This window comes from Sinohyriopsis cumingii, chromosome 3 (genome assembly GCF_028554795.1).
Source record: "Sinohyriopsis cumingii isolate HCF-2022 chromosome 3, ASM2855479v2, whole genome shotgun sequence".
NCBI classification, from domain to species: domain Eukaryota; kingdom Metazoa; phylum Mollusca; class Bivalvia; order Unionida; family Unionidae; genus Sinohyriopsis; species Sinohyriopsis cumingii.
Genome location: NC_142963.1, coordinates 15,278,990 through 15,303,036, shown reverse-complemented (window position 1 = coordinate 15,303,036; position 24,047 = coordinate 15,278,990). Strand labels below are relative to the sequence as shown.

General features: G+C 33.5%; 1 protein-coding gene and 1 long non-coding RNA gene across 5 annotated transcripts in view; one reads left to right on the top strand and one right to left on the bottom strand.

Annotated features, from left to right (window-relative positions):
• LOC149802481 (polycystin-2-like) overlaps window positions 1-15,229 on the bottom strand; it is a 90,901-nt gene extending 75,672 nt beyond the window's left edge. For 3 of the 4 annotated variants that reach the window (XR_016420035.1, XM_089951719.1, XM_089951720.1), the window contains exon 1: window positions 14,671-15,229. Coding sequence is in view for 3 of the 4 variants with exons in the window: in XM_089951719.1 (XP_089807845.1) it covers window positions 14,671-14,932 (262 nt within the window). In the remaining variant the exon portion in view is untranslated. The remainder of the gene's footprint in view (window positions 1-14,670) is intronic. The other variant, XM_089951721.1, reaches the window with a different exon arrangement.
• Window positions 15,230-15,432: 203 nt separating this feature from the next.
• LOC149802480 (uncharacterized) lies at window positions 15,433-22,081 on the top strand. Its single transcript, XR_016420036.1, has 2 exons — window positions 15,433-18,289; window positions 20,796-22,081. It is a non-coding gene; the product is annotated as an uncharacterized LOC149802480 (long non-coding RNA).
• Window positions 22,082-24,047: the final 1,966 nt, after the last annotated feature.

The window sequence follows — 24,047 nt, the reverse complement described above, 5'->3', positions numbered from 1 at the left end:
GAATTTCTTATTTTTATTAAAAATGTATCAGGCCACTGCCCCAGACATAAATTTGTGGCCCGTAATATAATTCCAGTATACACTGGTACATATTGCAGTACATTCAGAAATACAATGGTAAGCCGTGGTATAACATTTTTATGGTACCCAGCTCTAATACAGGGCATACCAAGCTTCCTCATTATTAACAAGGCCAGCTGGCTAAATTAATGTCTACTGTTCCTAGTGAGCAGTCTAATTTTACAACACTGAAAAGATGGGTCAATTCAGCCATTGGCCCAGTGGCCAGTGTGACATGGTTTTGAGGATGGTCAGATAATAGTGACAGCTTCAAGCCAGCTGGGCCAGTTTAATTTTCCCAAGTCGTTATTAAAAAGATTCAATTAAATCACGTTTTCCATTGCAGGCATGCTTCATTGTTTTGTCAGAATATTGTAATTTACTTGATTAATGAAATTAATTCTATCTCAATGGAAGGGCCTGCTAATTTTAAGCTGACCCCTGCTGTCAAACCTTTTGTTGCACTCTCTAATGTACAATAAATACAGCCTTCTACTTGAAAAGATGGAACTTCATACTTTACCAACAGCATAAAAAATGTGCCATTTATTGCAAAGAAATAATCCACTTTTAAATTACCAAACTGCTAGTTCCTTTAAAAAACAGTTATCTTTGCATATGACAACAGACTACAAAAATCATGTAAATTAATGATGTATTAATCTGTACATTAATACATAAACTGTGCGCTATTAAAAAGAAAATTAGGCATGTTTATAAGCTCTCTGTAGTTTGCCTTAACTAATAATGTAGGGAGCTGTGATAGCTTGGTTGTACTTGCAACTCATAATCCCAGGGTTCTGGTTTCGATACCTGACAAGCCCAACCTGGGTTTGGATACCTGACAAGCCCAACCTGGGTTAGGATACCTGACAAGCCCAACCTGGGTTAGTTACTTCTGTGTATCTTTAGAAAGGCACTTACTTCTCATTTCCTCAGCAAGATACAGCCAACAGTTATGTATATTTAATATATATTATTTGGTGGCTTATATTATGTATATCTCTATTTTCTACTTACCATGTCCAAAATCAAGTTCATGATGCTCCTGACCAGTGACATTTTTTTTTATAAACAACATAGTACAGAGCTATGTTTCTCTAAGAGTACTGGTAAAATACTCATATCATTATATTATGGAGGAAAACATGTTTAATTGAATCCGTCTAGTACTGTTAAAGTGGGTGGTACCGCCCCCTTGGGGTGGCGGGATTACTGAGGGGAGGGGGGTGCTAATGCTGAATGATGCTTGTTACAGGATAAGGTAAGGGTTCACTGAAGATAGCCAAGGGGACAGTGCCCCGAAAAAGTTTGGGAACCACAGGTCTAGAACATGGTTTTTCAATTGAAATTTCCTAAGCTTGCTTGTTGACAACTTTGATTGTGTTTGAGGAGGGTTACCTACATACAGGTACTTTTTATGTATCTTAGCTTTTTATATAATTTTGTTTACTTGAGAGATTACTCACTCTTACCTTAACATCTTGAAACAGAATCAGTCTTTTTGTTGTATTCAGTTTTCTTTTGGGTGGATTTATTTATTATTACCTATTAATTATTAATTATTTATTCAAATTAATATTCACAGGAAGTACAAATTGCTCATCAATAATATTCTTGGACAGAAACATTAATCTGGAATTATAGTGAAATCAGCCAAGAACATTTGGACTTAAAATAGAGCTTTTATGACTACATGTATTTGGGATTTAATTCACAATGCTGTAAGTTCTTGTTAAATTTTCACTTTGAATTCTAGAGAAATAAATTATTTGTTAAATTTGACAAAACTTGCTGGCCTTCATTATTTTCTGTTACTTAGTTTACAGTCGTAACACAATAATGTATTAAAAGTGCCATTAAAACCAAAAAAATAAAAAAACCACAACAAAATCATTATTTAAACATGTCCCTTTTTGTCATCTTCTACCATTATTTTCCCAATGAATTTGCTTCTTTTAGTTTTATGGCAAGAAAATGATTTGGGTTTAGCAATCTAAACTTTAAAATGGCCACTAAAATTGTCAAGTTGGTAATGGATAGCAAAGTTTGTGAGATACATGGAACATGAAAAACTGCAAGTAACATGAAGGCAATATTTTTATGTATGTTTCTTATGTGTATGTTCCTTTCACTGACTACCTTTGTGCCTGGTATCCCCAACGAGAGTCTCTCAAAAGGACAGACACTACTCTACTGTCTTAAAAGAATTTCCAGGAATTCAAGACAAGATCATTTCTTTTTTTTAGCTGCATTGCATGTTGAAACCATCTCTGATATTCTTAAGCAATAAGATTTTCAAATTAGCAACTGTGGCAGCGATACTAAATCTACAGTAAGATCAGCACTATTTTCATTGAAGACAAACCAAACACCATTTTCGGACATTTTGGTGAAAATTCCATGCTGATATGACCATCCAAAATAAGGAAAATATAACAGTCCTACTGAGATAAACTCATCACTATATTCATTCAGGATTATACATCAAAAACTGTCTTCTGGTGTAAAGCCCATGTGACACAATATGACTTTCCATTTAGGACGAATTGCAAAAACAAGATTTTTAAGATGGCTTCCATGGAGGCCATTCTGGATTTCAGACTAAAAGCACCATTTTCATTTAGTACCAGCTGATCAGTATTAGATGCAATGTTGAGTGACGTTCCACCTTGAGGATCTGCAATAAGATTTTCTAGATGGCTGCTGTCTGGTGGCCATAATGAATACAAGATCGGCAACATTTTTTTTATTTAACACCAACAAGACACTGAGAGTTTCTAGTGAAAACCCCATGCTGATATGACTTTCCCTTCAGAAGGTGGTAGCAATAACAAGACATTCAAGATGATGCTGTGGTAGCCATACTATACGTTTCACATATCTTTCAGATAAAAATTGTTAATATGACCAGTACATTTTAAGGCAGCTGATGTAGTGACCATACTGGATGTCCAGGCAGAACACTCTTCATTTATGACCAACTAGACATCGTAAGAAGTCTTTTGGTTATTGTTGTTGTTGTAGGGTTTAACAACATTTTTCAGCACACGATGCGCTATACACGGCAGCCAGTATTAATGGTGGAAGAAGAATCTGGAAAACCCGGGAAAGAACCACCGACCCACGAGAAGCTACTGGCAAGCTTTCTCACATACCCACATTGGCCAAATCTGAGACTCGAACCCATGCAGACAGAGGTGAGATGGCAGTGATCCATAACAGTGAGTGGTCTAAACCACTCAGAGCCCCAAAAATCTTTTGGTAAAACCCTGTATCAATATAACATTCCAAACAGAAGGGGTAGGAATAACAAGACTCTCAAGATGGCCCTATTGTACATCAGATCAGCAGCATTTTCATTTAGGACTAATTTGTCATCATAATGTCTTTTAGTGAAACCCCCATGTTAATATGGCTCTCCATTCCAGTAGTGGCAGCCATACTGAGTGTGTGACTCAGGGCTGTTTCCATTTAGGACCAACTACAGGACTCTCAACGGAATTTCAGGATAAGGAGTCCTGGAAATTTCACTCGTGGAACTCAGAAGTCCTAGCCTATTTCTAAGAGTGACATATAAACTGATAAGTCCTTGACTTTTGGAAGGATAGAAAGAAAAACGTATATGGATTTAGTTCTCAGCATCATAAGAACACATTTGAAAGAAAGTATTTTTCTGTACTTTTCAAAAACGATATTGTGTCATGCTGTATTCTATCATCTGCAAAAGTAGTTTTCCAAATCAGTTTCTTTACATTTTACTGTTCTTTGATTACTAATTGTATCTATGGCATTCTGGTTATTGAAGTCCTCAGAGTAAAGAATGCCCCTTAATTATTCTGATTAATTAGTCATTATTTCAATATACAGATTTGTAATGCTTTGCAGTCATCATTTTAACACTAATTTCAATAGTTTTCTCAACAGTATATCTGTCCTATTTCAGATCGCTTGTAAAACTAAAAGACATCTACTGATACTGTAGTTCCCATTGTCTAAATCACACATAATGAATTATTATCATTATTATTATTATTATTATTATTATTAACTGGACAGTCCTGTCAAACTCATCATCTGAGAAAGTTTTGATTACTTTCTTGCCTGATAGCAATGTCACCTATTTTAACACCATTAAAAATTAAAGGGCATCTTTTAATTGTGCAATAATCGCAGGTGTTTACAAGCAAATTCAAACAACCACCTGTTTCTCTGAAGTTATTATAAAATCAGAAAAAAATTAATTGTTGATTAATCCCATTGGTTTCATGCCTGTTTAAGTCCAGCTATTATTTACTCTGCAGATCAGCCTTGGCCAAGGGAAGAATCCCTGCAGAAATCAGGATTTTCACGGGGACACATTACAGTGAGAAATGGTGCATCGCATGAGAACCTAACCCCTACATGACAGACAAAAGGCCATCCCATAAGTTGTTCAGGTCTATCACCAGAAGAAAGAAAAAAAAGAAAGAATTTAAGTTGTAAATGTTTAGTGATCATTTCACGACAAGCCAAAACCAAACTTAATACTGATATTTTCTAATGCCTACCATCCTAAACTGTTCAAACTGTGTAGACTTGTTCATTTCATTGATCTGCCAATGCTGTGGAGTACCGAATGTCAGTGCTGCTTCACTAAATTGTTCCTCTAGCACAATGTGATTTCATGTACATGGAAGCTTCTTTAGTTTAATTAGAAAGAATCATGAAAATCCTTATTTATGTAAAGTCTACTTTTTATGTATTTAGTACAGGTTCCTGTACAAAATGTTTTTTATTTTCCAGTTTTCCAGATTTTAAGGAGAAAATGACAAATTTCTGGAGTTGATGTTTAAGTCTGATGCTTTGATTTAAAAAGTATATCTTAACAGACTCAATCATTGCTACTAATGTAATATGATGACCTTTGCAAAATTGTTCACTGCAATGTTCCATGGAAAAATAATGTTATTTTCTTTAAAAAAATATTTAGCTTTTAAATATTAATTTCCAGGACATTTTATGTCAAAGTAGTAATTTTCAAGGAGGTTTACATGATATTTTCACTGAATTCAAATTCCAGTTGGATTCCAGGACAGTCTTAAAAACCACAAGGGCACGGGAACAGTACTAGTAAAGTCATTCATGCAAGAAAAGCAAAAGCTTGAACACTGAAGTTAATCTAGCATGTGGATGGACTGACATACACAGCTATGTATATTTAATTTGTATTATTTGTTATGTATATTTAATTTGTATCATTTATTATGTATATTTAATTTGTATTATTTGTTATGTATATTTAATTTGTATTATTTGTTATGTATATTTAATTTGTATTATTTGTTATGTATATTTAATTTGTATTATTTGTTATGTATATTTAATTTGTATTATTTATTATGTATATTTAATTTGTATTATTTGTTATGTATATTTAATTTGTATTATTTGTCATGTATATTTAATTTGTATTATTTGTTATGTATATTTAATTTGTATTATTTGTCATGTATATTTAATTTGTATTATTTGTGATGTATATTTAATTTGTATTATTTGTTATGTATATTTAATTTGTATTATTTGTTGTGTATATTTAATTTGTATTATTTGTTATGTATATTTAATTTGTATTATTTATTATGTATATTTAATTTGTATTATTTGTTATGTATATTTAATTTGTATTATTTGTTATGTATATTTAATTTGTATTATTTGTTATGTTATTTAATTTGTATTATTTGTTATGTATATTTAATTTGTATTATTTGTTATGTATATTTAATTTGTATTATTTGTTATGTTATTTAATTTGTATTATTTGTTATGTATATTTAATTTGTATTATTTGTTATGTATATTTAATTTGTATTATTTGTTATGTATATTTAATTTGTATTATTTGTTAGATTTTCTTACTGATTAAATATCTAAAACATTTGTATTTTGTATATGACCTTGTCCAAAATCAAGTTCATAGTGTACCTGACCAGTGACATTTATTCTGTAAAAAAAAAAAAACAATACATAGCTAACTTTTTCTCTATCTGTGTAGATTAAATATTCAGATCAGTATTAATGTAAGGATATTCACCTTAATTTTTGAGTTAAAAGATAGTCTTGATTCTGGCCTTAGAAACTTCTAAAATGGAAGTTTCAATTATGCGACGGAGTATTTCCAGAAATGGTAATTGCGACTTAGGTAGAGGGGCATTTACTCTTGGTTTCCTAAAATTTACTCATTCTTGTCTTAACATCTGAACAGAATCAATCTTATTGTTGTGTTCAGTTTTTCACTTTATTGAATTTATTCATTCAAATTATTATTCACTGGAATGCTCATTAATACTATCGGACTAAAACATTAACTTGGAATTATAGTGAATTTAGACAAGAACATACTGTATTGTATTATTGTGATACATCAAAAGACTCTTAGCACATTGCCACAATCCAGGCCACTGGCACGTTAGCATGTCTGAGACCACAGGCACATCAACACATTGAATATTGGAACTTATTTGGAATGCCACTGGAATTCATTTGGAACTTTATACATTTTGATAGAACTTTAAGGACTATATGGGATTTAATTCACAATAGCTTAAGTTCTTTTTAGGTTTGCACTTTGTATTCCATGAAAATAAATTATCTGGTGAATTTTACAAAACCTGTTGTTTTTAGTTCTTTTCTGCTTGTTAGTTTAAGACTAACGAGTCCTAACAAGACACTAAAGTGATCACCATGTCAACCTTCTGCTAAATTTGCGCTCAATAAAAATAGTTTGGTCCTCTCTTTTTCAATAATAATTCATTTTGAGAACTTAATATTAAGTTTTGAACCACTCCCCTTTTTGATATTAAACCCAACGTAATTTTAAACTAAGAAAATACCCATGTAACTGAGCCAACACTTTACATTACATGTGCAGTAACTTTATACCCTTATCACGATGTACTGTAAAGAAATTTTTCAAAAGTCTGGCCTAGTATTTCAATCACAGAAATTACCTTTTAATATATTTAAAGATGTGCAGATGGAAGGCCACAAGCCCTCATCTAAAACGTACAACCAATTTCATATATAAAACAAGGTGAGAAGGGACTACAGACGTTACCAATTACAACACAGTGGTTCTGTACCTCCTAGGCAGTAGGTACATTATGTGTACCTTGTATTCTTAGACCATGGGCTAAATACTTTGTCCCTGACAAACACTGACTATACAGCAAGTTTTCTTTGTGTCACAAACTGATCTGTTATCAAATAAACTGGGCCAAGTTTCCAAACTTTTCAATAGAATGTAAGTTCTTGCTGATTAAATCCAGCGTGCTATGAAAATGGAGTACCTACTGTATAAGCATGTTAATTGCCAATATGGAGTACAGGCATTGAATTCTAGCACTTCCTCTCTACATCAGGTTAATGATTAAATCTGTTTTTGACAAACAAATCTTCAAGCTAAATATTCTTTAAGGAAACCCATAACATTATTTTTACAAAGTGGGATAAAATGCTGATCTCCCTGCCTGGTCTCAAACAGTTCTTATAACAATATTTATGTAACAGGAAACAATAATTGGATTTTATTTAGAGAATCAAATCATAATAAATGTTTGGTCTTCAACTAGTTTCTTCCTTACCAGTTTATTTTACTACAACTTTTCTAAAAATTAGCAGGTGGAAGTTAGAAATTTTGATACATAAAATATGACAGGAGATATTACATGTACGTATTTGCACAAAAATAGTTTATTATTGACTAGAAATATCTGTTCACTGTAAATTTAATTATGTCTCTTAAACTTTATAACTTAAATATATTATTTAAATATATTAATTATAAATTTAAACATGCTACAGCTTGCCAAGTTAAAATTAATAATAATAATAATAATAGTAGTGGTAGTAGTAGTAATAGTAGTATTGTTGTTGTAGTTACTCTTCTTAAACTGTTGGTGATAGTGTTACTATGGACACTGATTTAGATAATCAACCATCTTATTTAATTATTAATTACTCAGATGCATACATATCAACAACCTTAACAATACAAAAACATTACATTCAATATCATGCAATATGAAAACTATCAAAATGGAATTTCTCCATACATGAGCATTAAATTACATCAATGATAATAGTTTAAATGCAACCTATCAAATCAAGTACATCCCTCTATTTTTCAAAAAGTTCAATACAGAATCTGCAAACGTGATAACTACATCCTGGATTCATCCATGGGAAAGATTTTAACCGGCATCATTTCCACCAAAGTCCAGCATGTGAACCACTGAGCTATGCAAGGATAACAAAAATATTATTCTTTCAAAGTTTATTTTTGATCCCAAATTGTTTGAAACTTAAAACACCATTATTCTTCATTTTTTTAATTGGGATTTTATACAAAAACAATTCAAATGTATAAATGGTTCCAATACAGTAAAGGACTATTCACTGACACACAATAAATATAGGAACACACACCTGGCTTAATTGTTACAAATTTCAATTACTATGGTGATACAAATGCAAAAGATTCCACATGTATCTGATCATATTACCTCAGTTAACATTAGTTTTCCAGCCAATGTATAACAACTGAATAAACATTACCAAACAATGATATTCACAACTGTGTTTAGCTATTTTATAATAATAATAATAATAATAATAATAATAATAATGACTTTGTATAGCGCCTAATCCTTAGAAGCTCTAAGCGCTTTACCACAGTAGACAACACCTATAAGATAAAAAACATATAATGATATGATTACATAAACAAACACCATGAAATTAGAAAACATAAAAAAGACATGCTGAGAATATTTAAGGTAGGAAACATTATTAGGTCTTTAAGTTTGTTCTTGCAGTCCAAATAAGTGAGTTTTGAGAGCACTCTTGAATTGGATCACTGTGTCTTTGTTTCTAAGTTCAGTGAGCAATTCATTCCACGTTGCTAGGCCCTGGTATGCAAAAAATTATTTATACTGGTAAAGTGCATGCTTTGTGAACATATGTTGTCAAAAGGATTTATTTTTTCATGTAAAATAGTAAGGTTTTATGTGTATTAAAGTCAGTTTCCATTATTATCAAAGTAAGTTTTTATGTGTATTAAAGTCAGTTTCCATTATTATCAAAGTAAGGTTTTATGTGTATTAAAGTCAGTTTCCATTATTATCAAAGTAAGGTTTTATGTGTATTAAAGTCAGTTTCCATTATTATCAAAGAATGGTTTAAGAGCTCAATCTTCTGGATTCTTCAATAATATTTAGACTAGTTGATACATCTCTAAATTATTATAATTATAATAATAATAATTTGTATTATTATTATTATTATTATTATTATTGCTCTTTCTGCCATTATACTGTTAGCAATAGTGTTGCTGTGGACTTGATTTATATTCACAATTTCATCCATTTTAAAAATTATGGAATTGCTAACCTCTTGATTCATACATGATTATGTTAATGAATAAAAACATTTATTACATTACATTTATATCATGCAATTACCAACACTTGCTTATAAGTCAAGCCCAACAGTACCAACACAGATACTTATCTGACATAGCATAATGTGCCTGTCAGGGTCTATGTTATTGGTTCTACTGATTACTCCTAATAAGCTGCACAAACCCAGATGTGATGGTTCATTATGCAGATCTAGGTCTGTGCAGTTTGCAGCTGAACTTGTTTGATAAGCGTGTATAAACAGTATAAAAAAAGTACTTAGTTTATGCTGCTCAAAATGTAAACTACAATATACTGTATTCAGGGCCATCCATCAGATTTAAAGGTGAAGGGTGAGTTGCCAAAGTAGGTGGTGGTGATGGGGACAGGGAGACCTCCCCCACCAGGGATCATATAGGTTTTCTTTATTGCAGTTGGTGTAAAGTAAAAGTAGTCTGATGTAACAACTAGCTCCTGGATGATAAGGAAAGTCTTATAAACAATAATAATAATTCAATAACTTTTTCATTATGTACCTAGAGTAAGCAATGTAAATAGTATTGATTAGTTATAAAATTGTTTTCATGACACTTCAATGAACTCATTTTACAATTCATATCAATACTGCATCAATGTTTTACTGGGGTTTTATTAACTTGTACCATGAAATAAATATTTCTATATCAAAATCAATACCCATAAAACTAGTCTTACTGGTCTCATAATTCCTGAATACATAAATGTATCATTATTTGCAAGTTAGGCAATCGATAATGGTACCTAGGCAACATGAGACTGATGAAATGGTCTTTGAATAATTTATTGACTAGATCAAATGCTGAACCAGACCAAAGAATAATCTTTATGCCAAACAGGTAAAATTGCCAAAATCAATGGTAATAAGGACAGAGACGTCAAAGCTGCCTGTATGAAAGCAGGCAGAGTATCTGTCCAATAATAAGGTATACAAATTTTTTAAAAATTCAAGTTTAATAACCTTGATCTTACTTCTCTTCAAATTTCTGTAAATGAAAGCCCAGTGCCACACTTTTTCTAAACAAGACTTTAGAAAATATAAAACTGTAGGTGAAATTTTGAAAACCTAGTCCATGACCAAGAACTAGCAGTCACTCAAACAAGGATTCTCACTGAAGCTCTCTGAATCCATTACAGTTTTAAAAAAATGGTGCAGTGATTTGTAGTCTTTCAAACGTAAATTATTAAATTAAGTGTACCCCTTGCAACAACTTTATGAATTAGTAACAACTTCAGGTACCAGTAGATACTTTTGACATAGTGACCATCATTGACCTTGTCGAAAAACAAAAAACCTAAAAGCCTTGAAAATTTGGCTTGGATGATAGCACAACAACAAAAGTAGGTTATTTAACGTACTGGTGATAGGAGTAAAGCGCTTTGCTCAACATGGCAGCTGACCCAGGATTCAACCCACACCTTTCAGTCAAGAGACCAGTTCATTAACCACTAAGACACCATGCCTTCTGCCTCCAATAATCACATTTTATTACATGTGGGAGGGTGCATAGGGCATATTTGACATCCCCATGCCTGTGGAGGTACACTTCTGTTAAGTTTTCTGGGTGACTATGTAAAATCTTCACCTGCACACAATGCAGCATTTGTCAGAAGTCCATTATTTATATTACATTTTGATTCAGCCGCCTGTATACTGACCATATTGATCACGATTCCATAGGCTACATAACTGTGTATTAATAAAAACCAAGAAGTAAAATAAATGTATATATTTTCATTCCTCTGTGAAGGCCTTTTCATTGTAACATAAATATCATTGTTCCAATCATGCAGCCAGAAAAACTATTATCATCATCACAATTTTTTTTCTTCTCCAAATCGGTTTTTTTTAGATCTAAATACTGTTATCTTTCAGCCAAACATGTTTACACTTCTAAAACTGATTTAAAAAATTGATAAATGCAGTGACATTTTTTGCCAACTTTGCCGAGACTGCATCACTGTGGTACATCAGGACATTCAAGACTTGGAATCTGTTCAGAGCATTCTATACTTTTCGACTTGTGATAGGATATTTATGATTACTTGAGCTTTTCACAAGTATCTCTTAAATTTTCATTTGTAACTTTGAGAAATAAAGTATTTATGTATTCAGTGCTCAAAGAAAACTTTTGTAGACACAGGCCCAGAGATGTTGACTTAAATAAACTCACAAACCCTTGACTTAAATTCCATTAGCCTGGACTCCAATTTCCACATGCCCAAAATTTCCACTTTTTCAATATTGTCACACAAGGTTGCAATTGTTACAATCTAAATATAAAATCAACAGGGCTCAAAGGGGTTTGAAGGTAATGCAAGTGTCATTTGTGAACATCACTACACTCACTAGGGACTGGATGGTGCTTGTGTTCAAACTTCTCTGCTGGATTCTCTGAGTGAATCATAGTCAGAACCGAGCTGAGATATATTGAGGTGTCCCTTATCTTTTTTTTGTTTTGCTTCACAAAGTAAAACTCCATCAACCAAGGGTTTTGAAATTTATTTTTGGTGGGCTTTGGCTTTGCTGATAGCTATTTTCTTCCTAAATTGGCTTAAAAATTTAATTACACTTGAACACTGATATTTCAAAGAAACGTTGCCGCTTGTCAAAAATACGATGCATATTGGTTAAATATTCTCATTCAAGGCAATAGTATGTAATAACTTTTGTTCTTGTGCACACATCTAGCATCTCTTTGACTAGCCTATAATGGGTTGTTCCAATTCCTTATCCTACCTTTGCAAATAAGTACAATGGGCTCACCAATTGTAGTCTTCAAACACATCTGAATTAATATGTAAAATGGTGGTTTATACCTGACGTCTTTTATTTTAATTACTCCTATTTAAACTGCCCAAGGGACAGTTTTACATCAGCTGCAATCATGGCCATTTACTGTTTCTACATGCTACATGTAAGAGGCATATAAGTTTTTTTCTTCTTCTATTTTTGAAGATTAGTGAAAATTGTGTTGTCTCAAAACATGACCATGTCAGGGGTCTTTTTGAGTACAAAATCATATATTCAGCCTGACACACCATGCTTCAATTTATTAAAATCAGTTCTCAATTTCATGTAGGACAGTGGTGATCTGATTTAGATTGCAATGTGTTATGGCGGGTATGTCAACGTCTTGAAAATGCATTTACACATTTCATCAGTACAATCAAAGTTTTCTCAGGCAACTTAAAATTTTCTTCCACAAATATAATGGGCACTACACTTAGAATACAGGATGGGCCCGACCTAAAATAAGATTGGCCCCGGGCTTCGGGGTATCTGATTTTTTTTGTAGCGTCAGACTATCTGATTGTTGATTCTGTGAACAAACTAAACTTGTTGGTTTCTCTTCTTTCTGTTACTTAGTCTAGGACCTAGATTCCTAACAATTGTCATTTCAATCATTCCTGTGAGGTAACAACTTTCATGGTTTTTGTACTTGTGACAAACTACAAATATGAAGTGCCAATGAATAAAAGAACCTATTCTCCAACCATAAACATAAGTATCTAATAAAAATGTCTTTTTTTAGCCATGATAACTGATACAAGACAAGTGAACAGACACACACACACACACACACGCACACACACACACATATATATATATATATATATATATATATATATATATATATATATAAATCATTGTGACAGTAAATTGGAAAGGCCAAGGATTGATCTGAAGTCTAAATATTATTGGAAAATAAATCTTTCCTTGCTGTCCATCAGGCTTCTTTACTGTTAATGTTTCTCTCAAACTGTGGCAAACATATGTTCTACATCAGTGAAAATAATGGGGTGCATGTAAACATTTTATTAAAACTTTTTGCTGTGTCATAAAATGCTGGCTTTTGTCTTTAATATGTTTCTATAATCCAAAAGACAGATGCAAAATTTAATTAGCTTGTAGACCTTCAAATAATTCCTGAGGACAGTTGATTAGTATGCTGTACAATGCAAAGTCCAGACAGACTGACAATCTCTTGGGACCACAAAACCCCAACATTGCCTGGAAGGTTAACAGTTATGAAAACTTCTTATTAACCATGAGTGTCCTGTATGGCTCTATTTGACAAGACAATTATTTTGTTTCTTTAGGACCAAATTTTGGCCCCATTTCCATGGCCAAAAGTGTAATTTTCCCCCCAGACTGGGTATAAAGAAATCTGACACAATCTGTCTACAATGAATGTCACATGGATTCAAGAGTGAAAGTAACTGATTTATTTAAATGTTCAAGAATCTTTCTTTGTAAATTAACCATGTAAGAAAAATATTTCGTAAGTTTACATCTGCCCTTTTTATGTGCAAAAATTCCCCATTCCATGGACCCTATTTGAAAATGGTAGAAAAATCTCTGTGAGTTATATCCCATTTTGAATATGTTGGACTATTCTTTTCCATTTATATTAAAAGTTTTATTTTTCTACCTTTTTTCCTTTTGACCATGACATTTTTGGAACATTGGTTTTAACCAGAACTATGATAAAGTTCAGTTTAGCCCTGTATAGGCATACTGTACAGGCATACTGTTATTGCCAGGATTAAGTACTATATTTTCAAACATACACAGATCAAAAAAGATTAAAAGAAGACAATACCTATAGTAGCTATAAACTAAATTATTAAAAGTAAACCACATTATGTTATACACAATTAAAAATATTCTTTATGTGTCAGGTTCATATTTTCAACATTATTTGCCCAGAGGAAGTTGCACATAAAATTAAAGCATGATCCATTATAATAAGTTTATCCCTTTGTCCTCATCTGTTCATTGGAGACCCACACAGTTGTAATCTGACATCGATGGAATTTGGGACCTGCAATCTTGCACCCCTAGTTGAAAAAATGAATAACTTATCTGTTTAAAATTGTATAATGTGAACCATCATGTTTACTGGCATTAGATATCTACAAATTTAGTATATTTAATCCCTATTTGCAACAACGCTGTTTCCAAATTTAAGTGATTCGTCACACTATTTAGAAAGAACAATTATTTCCAAACGTGACAACCCATAGAACTGTTACATTTCTTAAAATTTTGTAATTAAAACACCCTCTCTTAAAATGCTCTTCTTTTTTTACATTATAAAAATCCCAACAGGTGTAAATTACTCACATCTGAGGCCTCTTCCGAATTTAGCCAGACAAGAGGTGGACTGCTGGGTGGAGGCTGGGGAGGTTAAGGCTTTGGACTTCCCCCTTTCTTTTCCATCTCCGTACACCGAGTCGTTCTCCGTTGCGGTCTGAAGATCGGGGTCATCTCGTATCCCGTCTGGTCCAAAATCAAACTGGCTGTCCGGACGGGCATGGCCATAACCCTCGCCCCAGGCCGTGCGCGACTGGGCGCTAACAGGTCGGGTATTTCTCGTTGCTGACATCGGCTGCACAAGTCCCTATATCAGAAATTTAAGCTCTGATGCCCGATCAATGATCCAAGTTTAATTTACTTGCGGAGTTAAATGTTCTGTCTCGTCGATTTGCTCTTCTCTAGTTCAACTAGTTTCCGCAGCAGAAAACACCTATTCAAATGTGACATAAACTATGTATTTCCAGGTATATCGATCGCCGCGAGAGACCTCGAGCCTATCCGTTATTGACGTTTCATTCGATCGAAAACCATAACAATCAGATAATGGCTTCCTTGCGACTTTGACGTCAATGTCGCTGGTGCATTGAAAACAAATGTGCAATGCCGACAGGATCGTTTTCCAAATGTTTGAAATATGAAGTAAGAAATGAAACAAGCTTAACCAATTCTTGCAGTAATCATTGCTGACACAGATCATATTTGATTATTTCAAGATAAAAGGCGCTTAGTGTGAAAAAAATATTTTTTTTTTTATTAACGATAGAAAGGGCCTCACGGTTGTTTGTCTCTCTTTCGATACGGTGGCAGAATTGGGGGGCGACTATAGACACCACCAGACTCCTGAAAAATAACAAAACATGACACCTCAAATCATGTTTTACAGTTTAAATTATTTTCTCAAATTAACAGATATCATTGATTTTATTTTTGAATACTAAAATAAAGACCATTGTACTATGTACATACACACGTTTTTAAAAAAAATTCTCCCTGCCTTATGAGACAGAAAATAAATGTTAAAAAACAGCGCTTTGATGTTCTTTCGTTCACGGGACGCCGTCGCTGTCCCAGCTTGCATGCTTTTCATTTTGCCTTACTGATCACTGAAAATGTAACATCTTTTTAAATTAATTTTGAACTGAGTCCACGAAAATGTTTTTGAAACATTCTTTTTGTCTTTCTTTGTCATGCTTGCATGGTAGATACATCCTTTGTTAGTCAATTCATAATTTCCAGAGTCGTGTATTTTCCAGTGTCGTGTATTTTCCAGTGTTTTGTATTTTCCAATGTCGTGTATTTTCCAGTGTCGTGTAGAGAACTTCCTCTTTGCACGATACCTGATTAAGAAGACAATGTTCTCCTTTGCTGGTTGTGCTTCTTGAGGTTCCTGAACTTTGAATCTTTTTTTTTAAAGACAGTACTCCTGATTTTGTCATGAACATTTATAAAAAAAATTATTTAAGCCACAACGATTTCGTTAGCTGTGTTGCCCACTCAAGTATCTCATATTCCACAGTCATAAAATTTCCAGTTAAATTATTTTTTGACATTTAAAAAACTTCTTGGTTCTCGCTCTTTTTTGTTACTTTCTTGAATACCATGGATTCATAACACTATGTACATGTTCTTTCTGAATGATTAATTTGTCTGCTGCATGAGCGGATAGCCAGTGGTCTAGTGTTAATGGTTCACACTGTTATGAATAGGGAAAATGACTAGGTTGGCATCAGTTTCAATGTTCTCATCAGTGCTGTAACGCTTCATTTCAGCTAATGTGACAGTAATCATGGGTGCTGTTTTGTGTGCCTTGATTAGTGTCAACAGTTTTTGGATTTACACTGCATTCAGTATTTCTGCATTTTTTATTGTCTCTGATAATGTTTTTTGATAATGCTGACTTCTCGGAACAGGTAATTATAAATTCATTCCTAAATTGAATGTTATTAAGAAGGAATATTTCCATTTATTGCCTGAAGCCATCCTGATCACCACTCAAAATCTTTTTCATTCACACACTTACCTCAAACAATTAGTATCAGCAATACCAACATTATATTCAACAGTCAGTGGTTCTGAGATGCATCAACTCCATTCACAATTTTCTTTCAGTCGATGTCACTAAAATAATTTTATGTTTATCAGCTCTTTCAAGATTGGACTATTGTAATTCAGTTCTAACTAGTTCGTCTCAGTATCTACTAGAAAAACTTCAAAAAAGTTCAAAACACAGCTGCTCAGATTATTCTTGGAGTACGAAAAACACAGCATGCCTTCCCTGCTCTGTAACTTCCACCATTCGATCCAGAATTAAGCACAGTATCTGTTCACTAAGCTTCATTTTGTAAAGTGGCTCCATTGCAATATACCTTTCTGACCTTTCTGTACATCCCATCTAGAAATGTACGGTCCTCTTCTGATGCTCATATTTTCATTGATCCCACTGTTAAAACAAAGTCCTATGTGCAACATTCTTTTGCATAGCAATTCCTAGCTATGTGGAACGAATTACCCATTGATTTTAGACACAAGGACTTTGATCTCATTCAAAAATTTTGATAACAGGAGCAGACTTAAAGACTTATTAATGTTTCCTTTCTTAATTTTCATCATGTTTTTGTTTTGTAATTTCATTGTGTTTGTTTTTTAATATTGTATATGTTTTTATGTGTTATCTGATACTGTCAAGTGCTCAGAGCTTCTAAATATCAGACCACATTGTTTTATTTTATTATTTCAGGAGGCTTAAAGTGCTCATTGTTTGTGTGATTGCCACACTTGTTTAGAAGCTGACTAAATGATCAGCAGTTCAGGTGGTACCGTGCATTGTACCCATTCTGCTGTAAGCTGTGCACTCTCTTTTAGTTCAATTTAGTCAACACTTAATGAGTTATTCATTCTAGGATTGTTTTCAACTGGCAAGCCCACTGCAGCAGAAAGGGCCATTATGGTTCATATTGTTGAATACCTTCCATCTGTGCAGCATGAAATGAGGACATCCCCAAATGGAGGAGAATAGACTATTAACTGGTTGAAGTCCAATCGTGGCTAGTAAGTTTCAGCATTTAGTGACATTTCAATTGATGTGCGCAACTTCAATTGGATGCCAAATCTTCACTTCTCGTTAACACATTTGAAACAGATAAAATGCAGTTGCTCTTGCTAGTTGCAAATGAAGGAACACTGAATGAAGACAGACTACATTTGCTCATCATTTCTTGTGTGTTTTAATCTGTTTCCACAAAATTGGATGGGATGACCTGTTCTCCATAGAACTGAAAGGACATAAGTATCTGGACTATGGGCACAGTGACTACTGTTCTTCCGGTTCAGAACCCACTAATGTAGTCCCAGTCAAATTTTAGAGAATGTTCTCTCATTCTCACATTTTAGCAGATAATACAAGAGTTAGATTTATGCATTTTTTGGTATTGATTTAAAGGTAACTGTATATTCTATAGAATTTGAAGGTTATGGTGTGGTTGTCTGTGTGTATTTCAGTGACAGTGCATGGTGAGTAATGAGGCATTGATGACGATCTGGAAGTAAAATCTGCAGCCTATTGCACGATGCTTCGTTTGCAGTCCAGACTGAAAAGAAATGCTGGATAACCTATGACAAGAACTTCATAGTGAATTCATATTTTAAGGTATATTATTATGATTTATTATGATTTGGACACAGTGGAATGTTCATTGCTGAGAAAGAAATGCAGAGACTATATAGAAAAAATAACTGTGATCCAAGTCAAACTGTCTGCAAAGCTGGGAATGTTATCACCATAAAGAGACAACTGTGCCAGGTGGCATAATCTTATGTTTATTTGTAAGCTGAACTCTCTTACACATAGCAGTTGTGGTATGCATATCATGCATTATCATTCTGATCAGTGAAATTGTTTTTCATACAACCGCTCACAAATGGAATAATTGCATTGCTTGCAAGAGTTGCAAAGTATGTACAATTTAAACAAAACAAACAGCATGTCCAAAATGCATCTCTTTTAGTTGCCACAATTATGTGCCTTTTCGGAGGCTTTGTGAATTTCTGAAATCAGACTGAACAGATATGGATTTTAGAATATCAGCCAACAAGATTATCTCACCTGCAATAAAAACTAACATACTACATATAAAAGAATTGAAGACTTGTTTATAAATAATGGAGCTGCATAAAATTATTTTGTTGTGTACATGTATCATGGGTAGCTATGGGTGTGTTGGGACTGTTTTGTTGTATTTTAAGGTAGTCTTTGGGTGCCTTGGGGCCCTTAGACGGACAAGCAGAATTTAAACAATTTGGACAAAATATGTGTGTAAAGAAGCAAACTGCTCTGTATGTTGCCATGTGGCGCACTAGCTTTCTTCAGAACATCATCAGTAGTAGTGAAATGTTTCTTTTTTGCCATGAGCCACATCAGTAAAACTATGAATCCAAATAAGTGTTCCATTATAGTTGGTTTTTAAATGCAGTAAAAACTGAAAGCACCAGTTACATAACAGACACCAAAAAGTCATTCTCCCTCCCCCCCCCCCAAAAAAATGAAATAAAAACAAAAAAACACTAATACTGAAGCAAGGAAATCACAAGCCCATTTTTTCAACAATTAACATCTATATCACCGTGGAACTTATAAGTCGAGAACCTGATCAATTTATGTTTTAGCACAAACAGAGGTGGCACGCCATAACTATCGACAAATGTTTCATTGTCATCACATAAATCCTTTATGGCAATTCAGTGGGTGCTACTGCCAGTGCTGTCAAGGTTGAAAACAGTTTAGTAAGGAGGATTTCCTCCATCTGACAACAATTTGTGAGCATCTGATGGTGTGATATTAACAGGACCTTCGGAATGCCGGCACAAAGGGGCTGTCCATTTAGTACATACACATGGAGGGGGTAACCCAAATGCATCTGTTTGCATATAGGGTGGTGGCTACTGATAATGTGTGTACGCATAGGAAATGGGGGATAAAACCTCAATAATTTGTGTAATACGTAACCTGTTTGAGTTCAGTCGGCGTATGAATATTAGCGGACAATAGACAAACTTTTTAAAGTTACGCAGCTTATTTCTTTGATGCAGCCAGACATTCAATGTCGGCGGACTATCTGTTTTATGAAACGCGTTAATATTATTAATCCTTGATCATTCCTGTGTGGATTGAATATAGGCCATTCTATGGGGGGGGGTAAAGAATAGCGAAGAACTTGGCCCATGGAGAACTCGCCCTGAAAGAACTCATCCCAGGTGTCAGGAAAAGTCGCCCCATGGTGGTCGGCGAAGTCGCCCCACTTCGCCTGGAGAAGTCGCCCCAAGGATCATACATAGTAATTCTGAGATGTCGCCACATGGTTGTTAAGGCTTTTTTTTATTGTTGTTTTTGAAGAAAGTTTTATTATTTTAGAAATATCTTCACTAGATAGTGTGCTATTATTAGGATTATTATCAAGAAAATATTTGCATGCTTCAATACCATCTGCATGTGGAATGTTGGTATATAGTGATGTTACATCTAATGATACCAGCATTGAAATTATCAGTTAGCTGTGGAATAGACTTCAACTTTTTAATGAAAGTAGTTATCTCTTTAATATATGAAGGAAGTGATTTCATTAAAGGTTGTAAAACACTATCTATAAATTTGGATAGGTTTTCAGTATATGAATTACAACCTGATATAATGGGTTGTCTTGGAAAATTTAAAGGTAAATTATGGTCAGGATTTTTATGAGTTTTTGGTAATATGTAGAACTGAGGTGTACATATGTTGAAAGGGAAAGTATCAAATAACTTATATACGGAATTATTGTTTGTAACGTTCTCATTAATGCATGTTGAATTTTTTTAATTTAATTTCTATTGACAGGTCTTCGTTAATATGTTTGTAGTATTTTTCATCATATAATTGACGTTCAACTTTTTTAACATAATCATCTTGATTCATAATAATAATAGTGTTTGACTTATCATCCTTTTTAATCACTATACTGTCGTACTGTCGTCATTCATTAGATTATATAAAGACTTAATTTAGTCCTTAGAAATATTACTGTGATATTGCATTTTATGATTACCAGTTAATATTTCTTTTGTAAATCCATATATATTTGCTTGATCTTTATAAACATAAGCAAAAATTCCTCCACTAGCCACAACAGCATGAATACCACAACCACCACCATGTTTACACCATGCGCCACGTGCTCCACCACATGATTGTTTCCAGACACTAACATCCCCGATGCGAAAACAACAGCTCCTGGCATCGATTGGCTGCCGTTGTATATGTAAAATGCATCGCCAACATCAATGAATCGTTGGTGTCATTAGTAAATTCAGCAGCGTGTTGATATATTTCGTTATTATAATTCATTGATCAAACGATCAACCTAATGTCAAAATTGTTAAAGTAAATAGCGTGTTTGATACAACAATTGCTGCCCATCAGCTCAGTTTTAGTTTTACATGATAAACATCTACCATTCTTTGCTATTCAATACTGTTATTTATATTTGATTTAATTATATCTGATTTAATATATATTTATTTCAACTTAATTGTTTGTCAGTTTGTATTTTTTTAAAAATATTTTTAATTACATGCCATTGTAATGTAAATATATTCACTAGAGTTGATACTTTTTCCAGAAAATAATTTGACCATGACTGTTCATTTTGTAAACAACCAGGTGTTGATCTAGATCCTAACCTTGATTCAAAATTAGTAGCAACCACGTAAACAGCTCTATTTTTGTTTTAAAATGATTTTGTTGTTGTCAAGGTGTTAATGGGACTACATGTTTAAGATGTAAACAATTATTTTTATTTTTTATTTCTTAGAATGAAATGATTGCTTTTCGTCAGGGCCACACTGGTTGTACTTGGTCGTTAACAAGTACCTACTTTCCACGGGGTTCTGGAACATGATCACGTGACCCCCTTTTTTCATTTTAGAAGACTACATAACCTTTGATTTTGAGTTATTCTCAGTTGAAGTTGGGCTGTTACACTGGAAGCTGTATGTTGTGCTGCTTGGAGTTATTTCAAATTACTTGGATTGGAGGTAGTTCAAATTACTTGGATTCAAAAGGATTAATTCTTTTTTCCTGGAAAATACTTGTGATGTGAAATTGTTGAACAATGACAGTTTTTATAAAAAATTTATTAAAATTTCCAAAACCGGAGTGATAATTCTTGTTTCTACAAGGAACTGTAGACTTCAACTCTACAGGTTACAGCATACGTCATCGTCTTCCATCTTGGATTCTTCGTCGGGACTCGAACTTGAACTCATTAGAACATTTTGTTATTAGGACTTCAAAAAAATTATTCGTGGATTATTCTTGAATTATTTTTGGATTTGATTGTTAAAACCGTAAGTTCATATTTTTTCATTTGTACAGAATTTTTCCAGGAAAATAAATTATTATATTTTTTTTCAAAGCTTGTTTTCACTCTTTCTTGTTTATTCGAGCCTAAAAAAGTAACGTAAGAATACCATTATGATACTATCACCAACAAATAGCGATATGATCATCTCGTAACTGTGCGATGAAAGTAAAACAAGTTTGCCGCGATTATATACCTCTAAAACGAGGCCAGCGAAATAAACCAGCACAGTAAAAGTCTTCATTTTATTGCATGTATCCATATTCTATACAAACGCAAGATTATTATCATCAACATAAGCAAAGTTTGATGAGGACATGATGTTTATATTACTGAAAAGATGTTTGTTTGACAAAATTCGGCGGCCATGTCAGTTTTTAACTTTTTTCTGTATACAAAACCGTTAGATACAATAAAAACTAGTCAAAATTAGAAACCCATCGAAATACCAAGTATCAGGCAAAACCCATCGGAACACCAAGTAACAGGCAAAAATGTCATTGGAACACCAAGTATCAGGCAAAAACGTAATCGATTTAAAAAATAAAAATACGCGCTAGCAGTAGCCAGTGATGCAATTGAATTTCTATACAACGCAATTTTTTCAAATCCCAGATTACCAACCATCCCCATTTTGGTCGTTGTATCCGTAGTATCTATACCTTGTACTATTAGGAATATTATATCATGTAAGTGCAAGAAGCATATCACATACGGTCAGTGCAGTTTTATTATTTGAACCTTGTATGTTCTAGTTGTTACCAAACCATATGATTTAGACCCGCCATTTGGACTTTATTAGGACATAGACCATTTTGTCGGATATATTTGCAACCTTACATGCCTATTTAAGTTATGCCTTAAGATCTAGTAATGGATTACTATTTCTATATACAGCATCTGAAGTCATTTAGTCCATAAATTGAGAAGCATATTTGAATGAACTGGTCTGTAGTCGAAATGTCATTAACAAGGTCATACCGCTTTAAAAGAAGAAGGAAAAAAAAGGTTTCTTAATAGATTTTTTTTCTCACTTGCGGCTGATTTAAGTATTGAACTCGATGTTCGTATTTTATAAAGCTGTCGCTATTTGGCTCCATTGCTGTTGTAGTTTTGTCCCGTTGTTGCGCTGCAAGGGGCAGCTCAACCAGTTTTTTGTGATTCCGGGCTGTTGGCAGTTTCAACGGAAATTGTATTTGGCTGCAAAACAAAATAATCCCCAAATTTACGATTTATGAGGACATCATCTATATATTGTTTGCGAAATCTTTCCCAGATTATTTTTATTAAAACAAAAATCAGCAACCCAACAATATATTTGTGGAGCACCATCATCAAATGAGTTTCTGTGATGAAATTTCAGCATAAATAATCATTGGAGATTAAATCACCTATGGCCGGCCAGATTTATTGTACATATACCGTGTGACCTGCAAAGAGCTCTTCGAGATTACTAACAAGCTAATGTCAAGGAACAAATATACACCACTTACATCTACCTTCTCTCCAGTTGACCTTCCGGGCCTGTTTGCAAATTTCTTCCGTGACAAAGTACAAACCATTAAATATAAGCTTGACAGTACAATTTCAACTGACTCGTCGTTACCATACATTTGCGATATAGAATTTCAGCGGCAACCGTCTATTGCATCTGAACCTGTCTCTTTGGATTTAGCATGTACAATCGTGATGAAGAGTGCACCAAAGTCATGTGAACTTGATCCAATTCCAACCATGGCAAAATCACTGCTGCTTGAGTGCTTAGATCCAATATTGCCTTCACTGACTGATGTTATTAATACCTCTCTGTTTCTCATCCGGGGAATTCCCATCATTTTTCAAAACTGCCATAGAAAAGCCTCTGCTGAAGAAACCAACACTCAATCATAACGATTTAAAGAACTACCGCCGTTTCTAACCTCCCATTAATATAAAAAATTGTAGAAAGAAAAAGTTGTTCTATCCCAACTTGTATCTCATCTGAATTCAGACCGTCTTTTTTACCAGTGTACA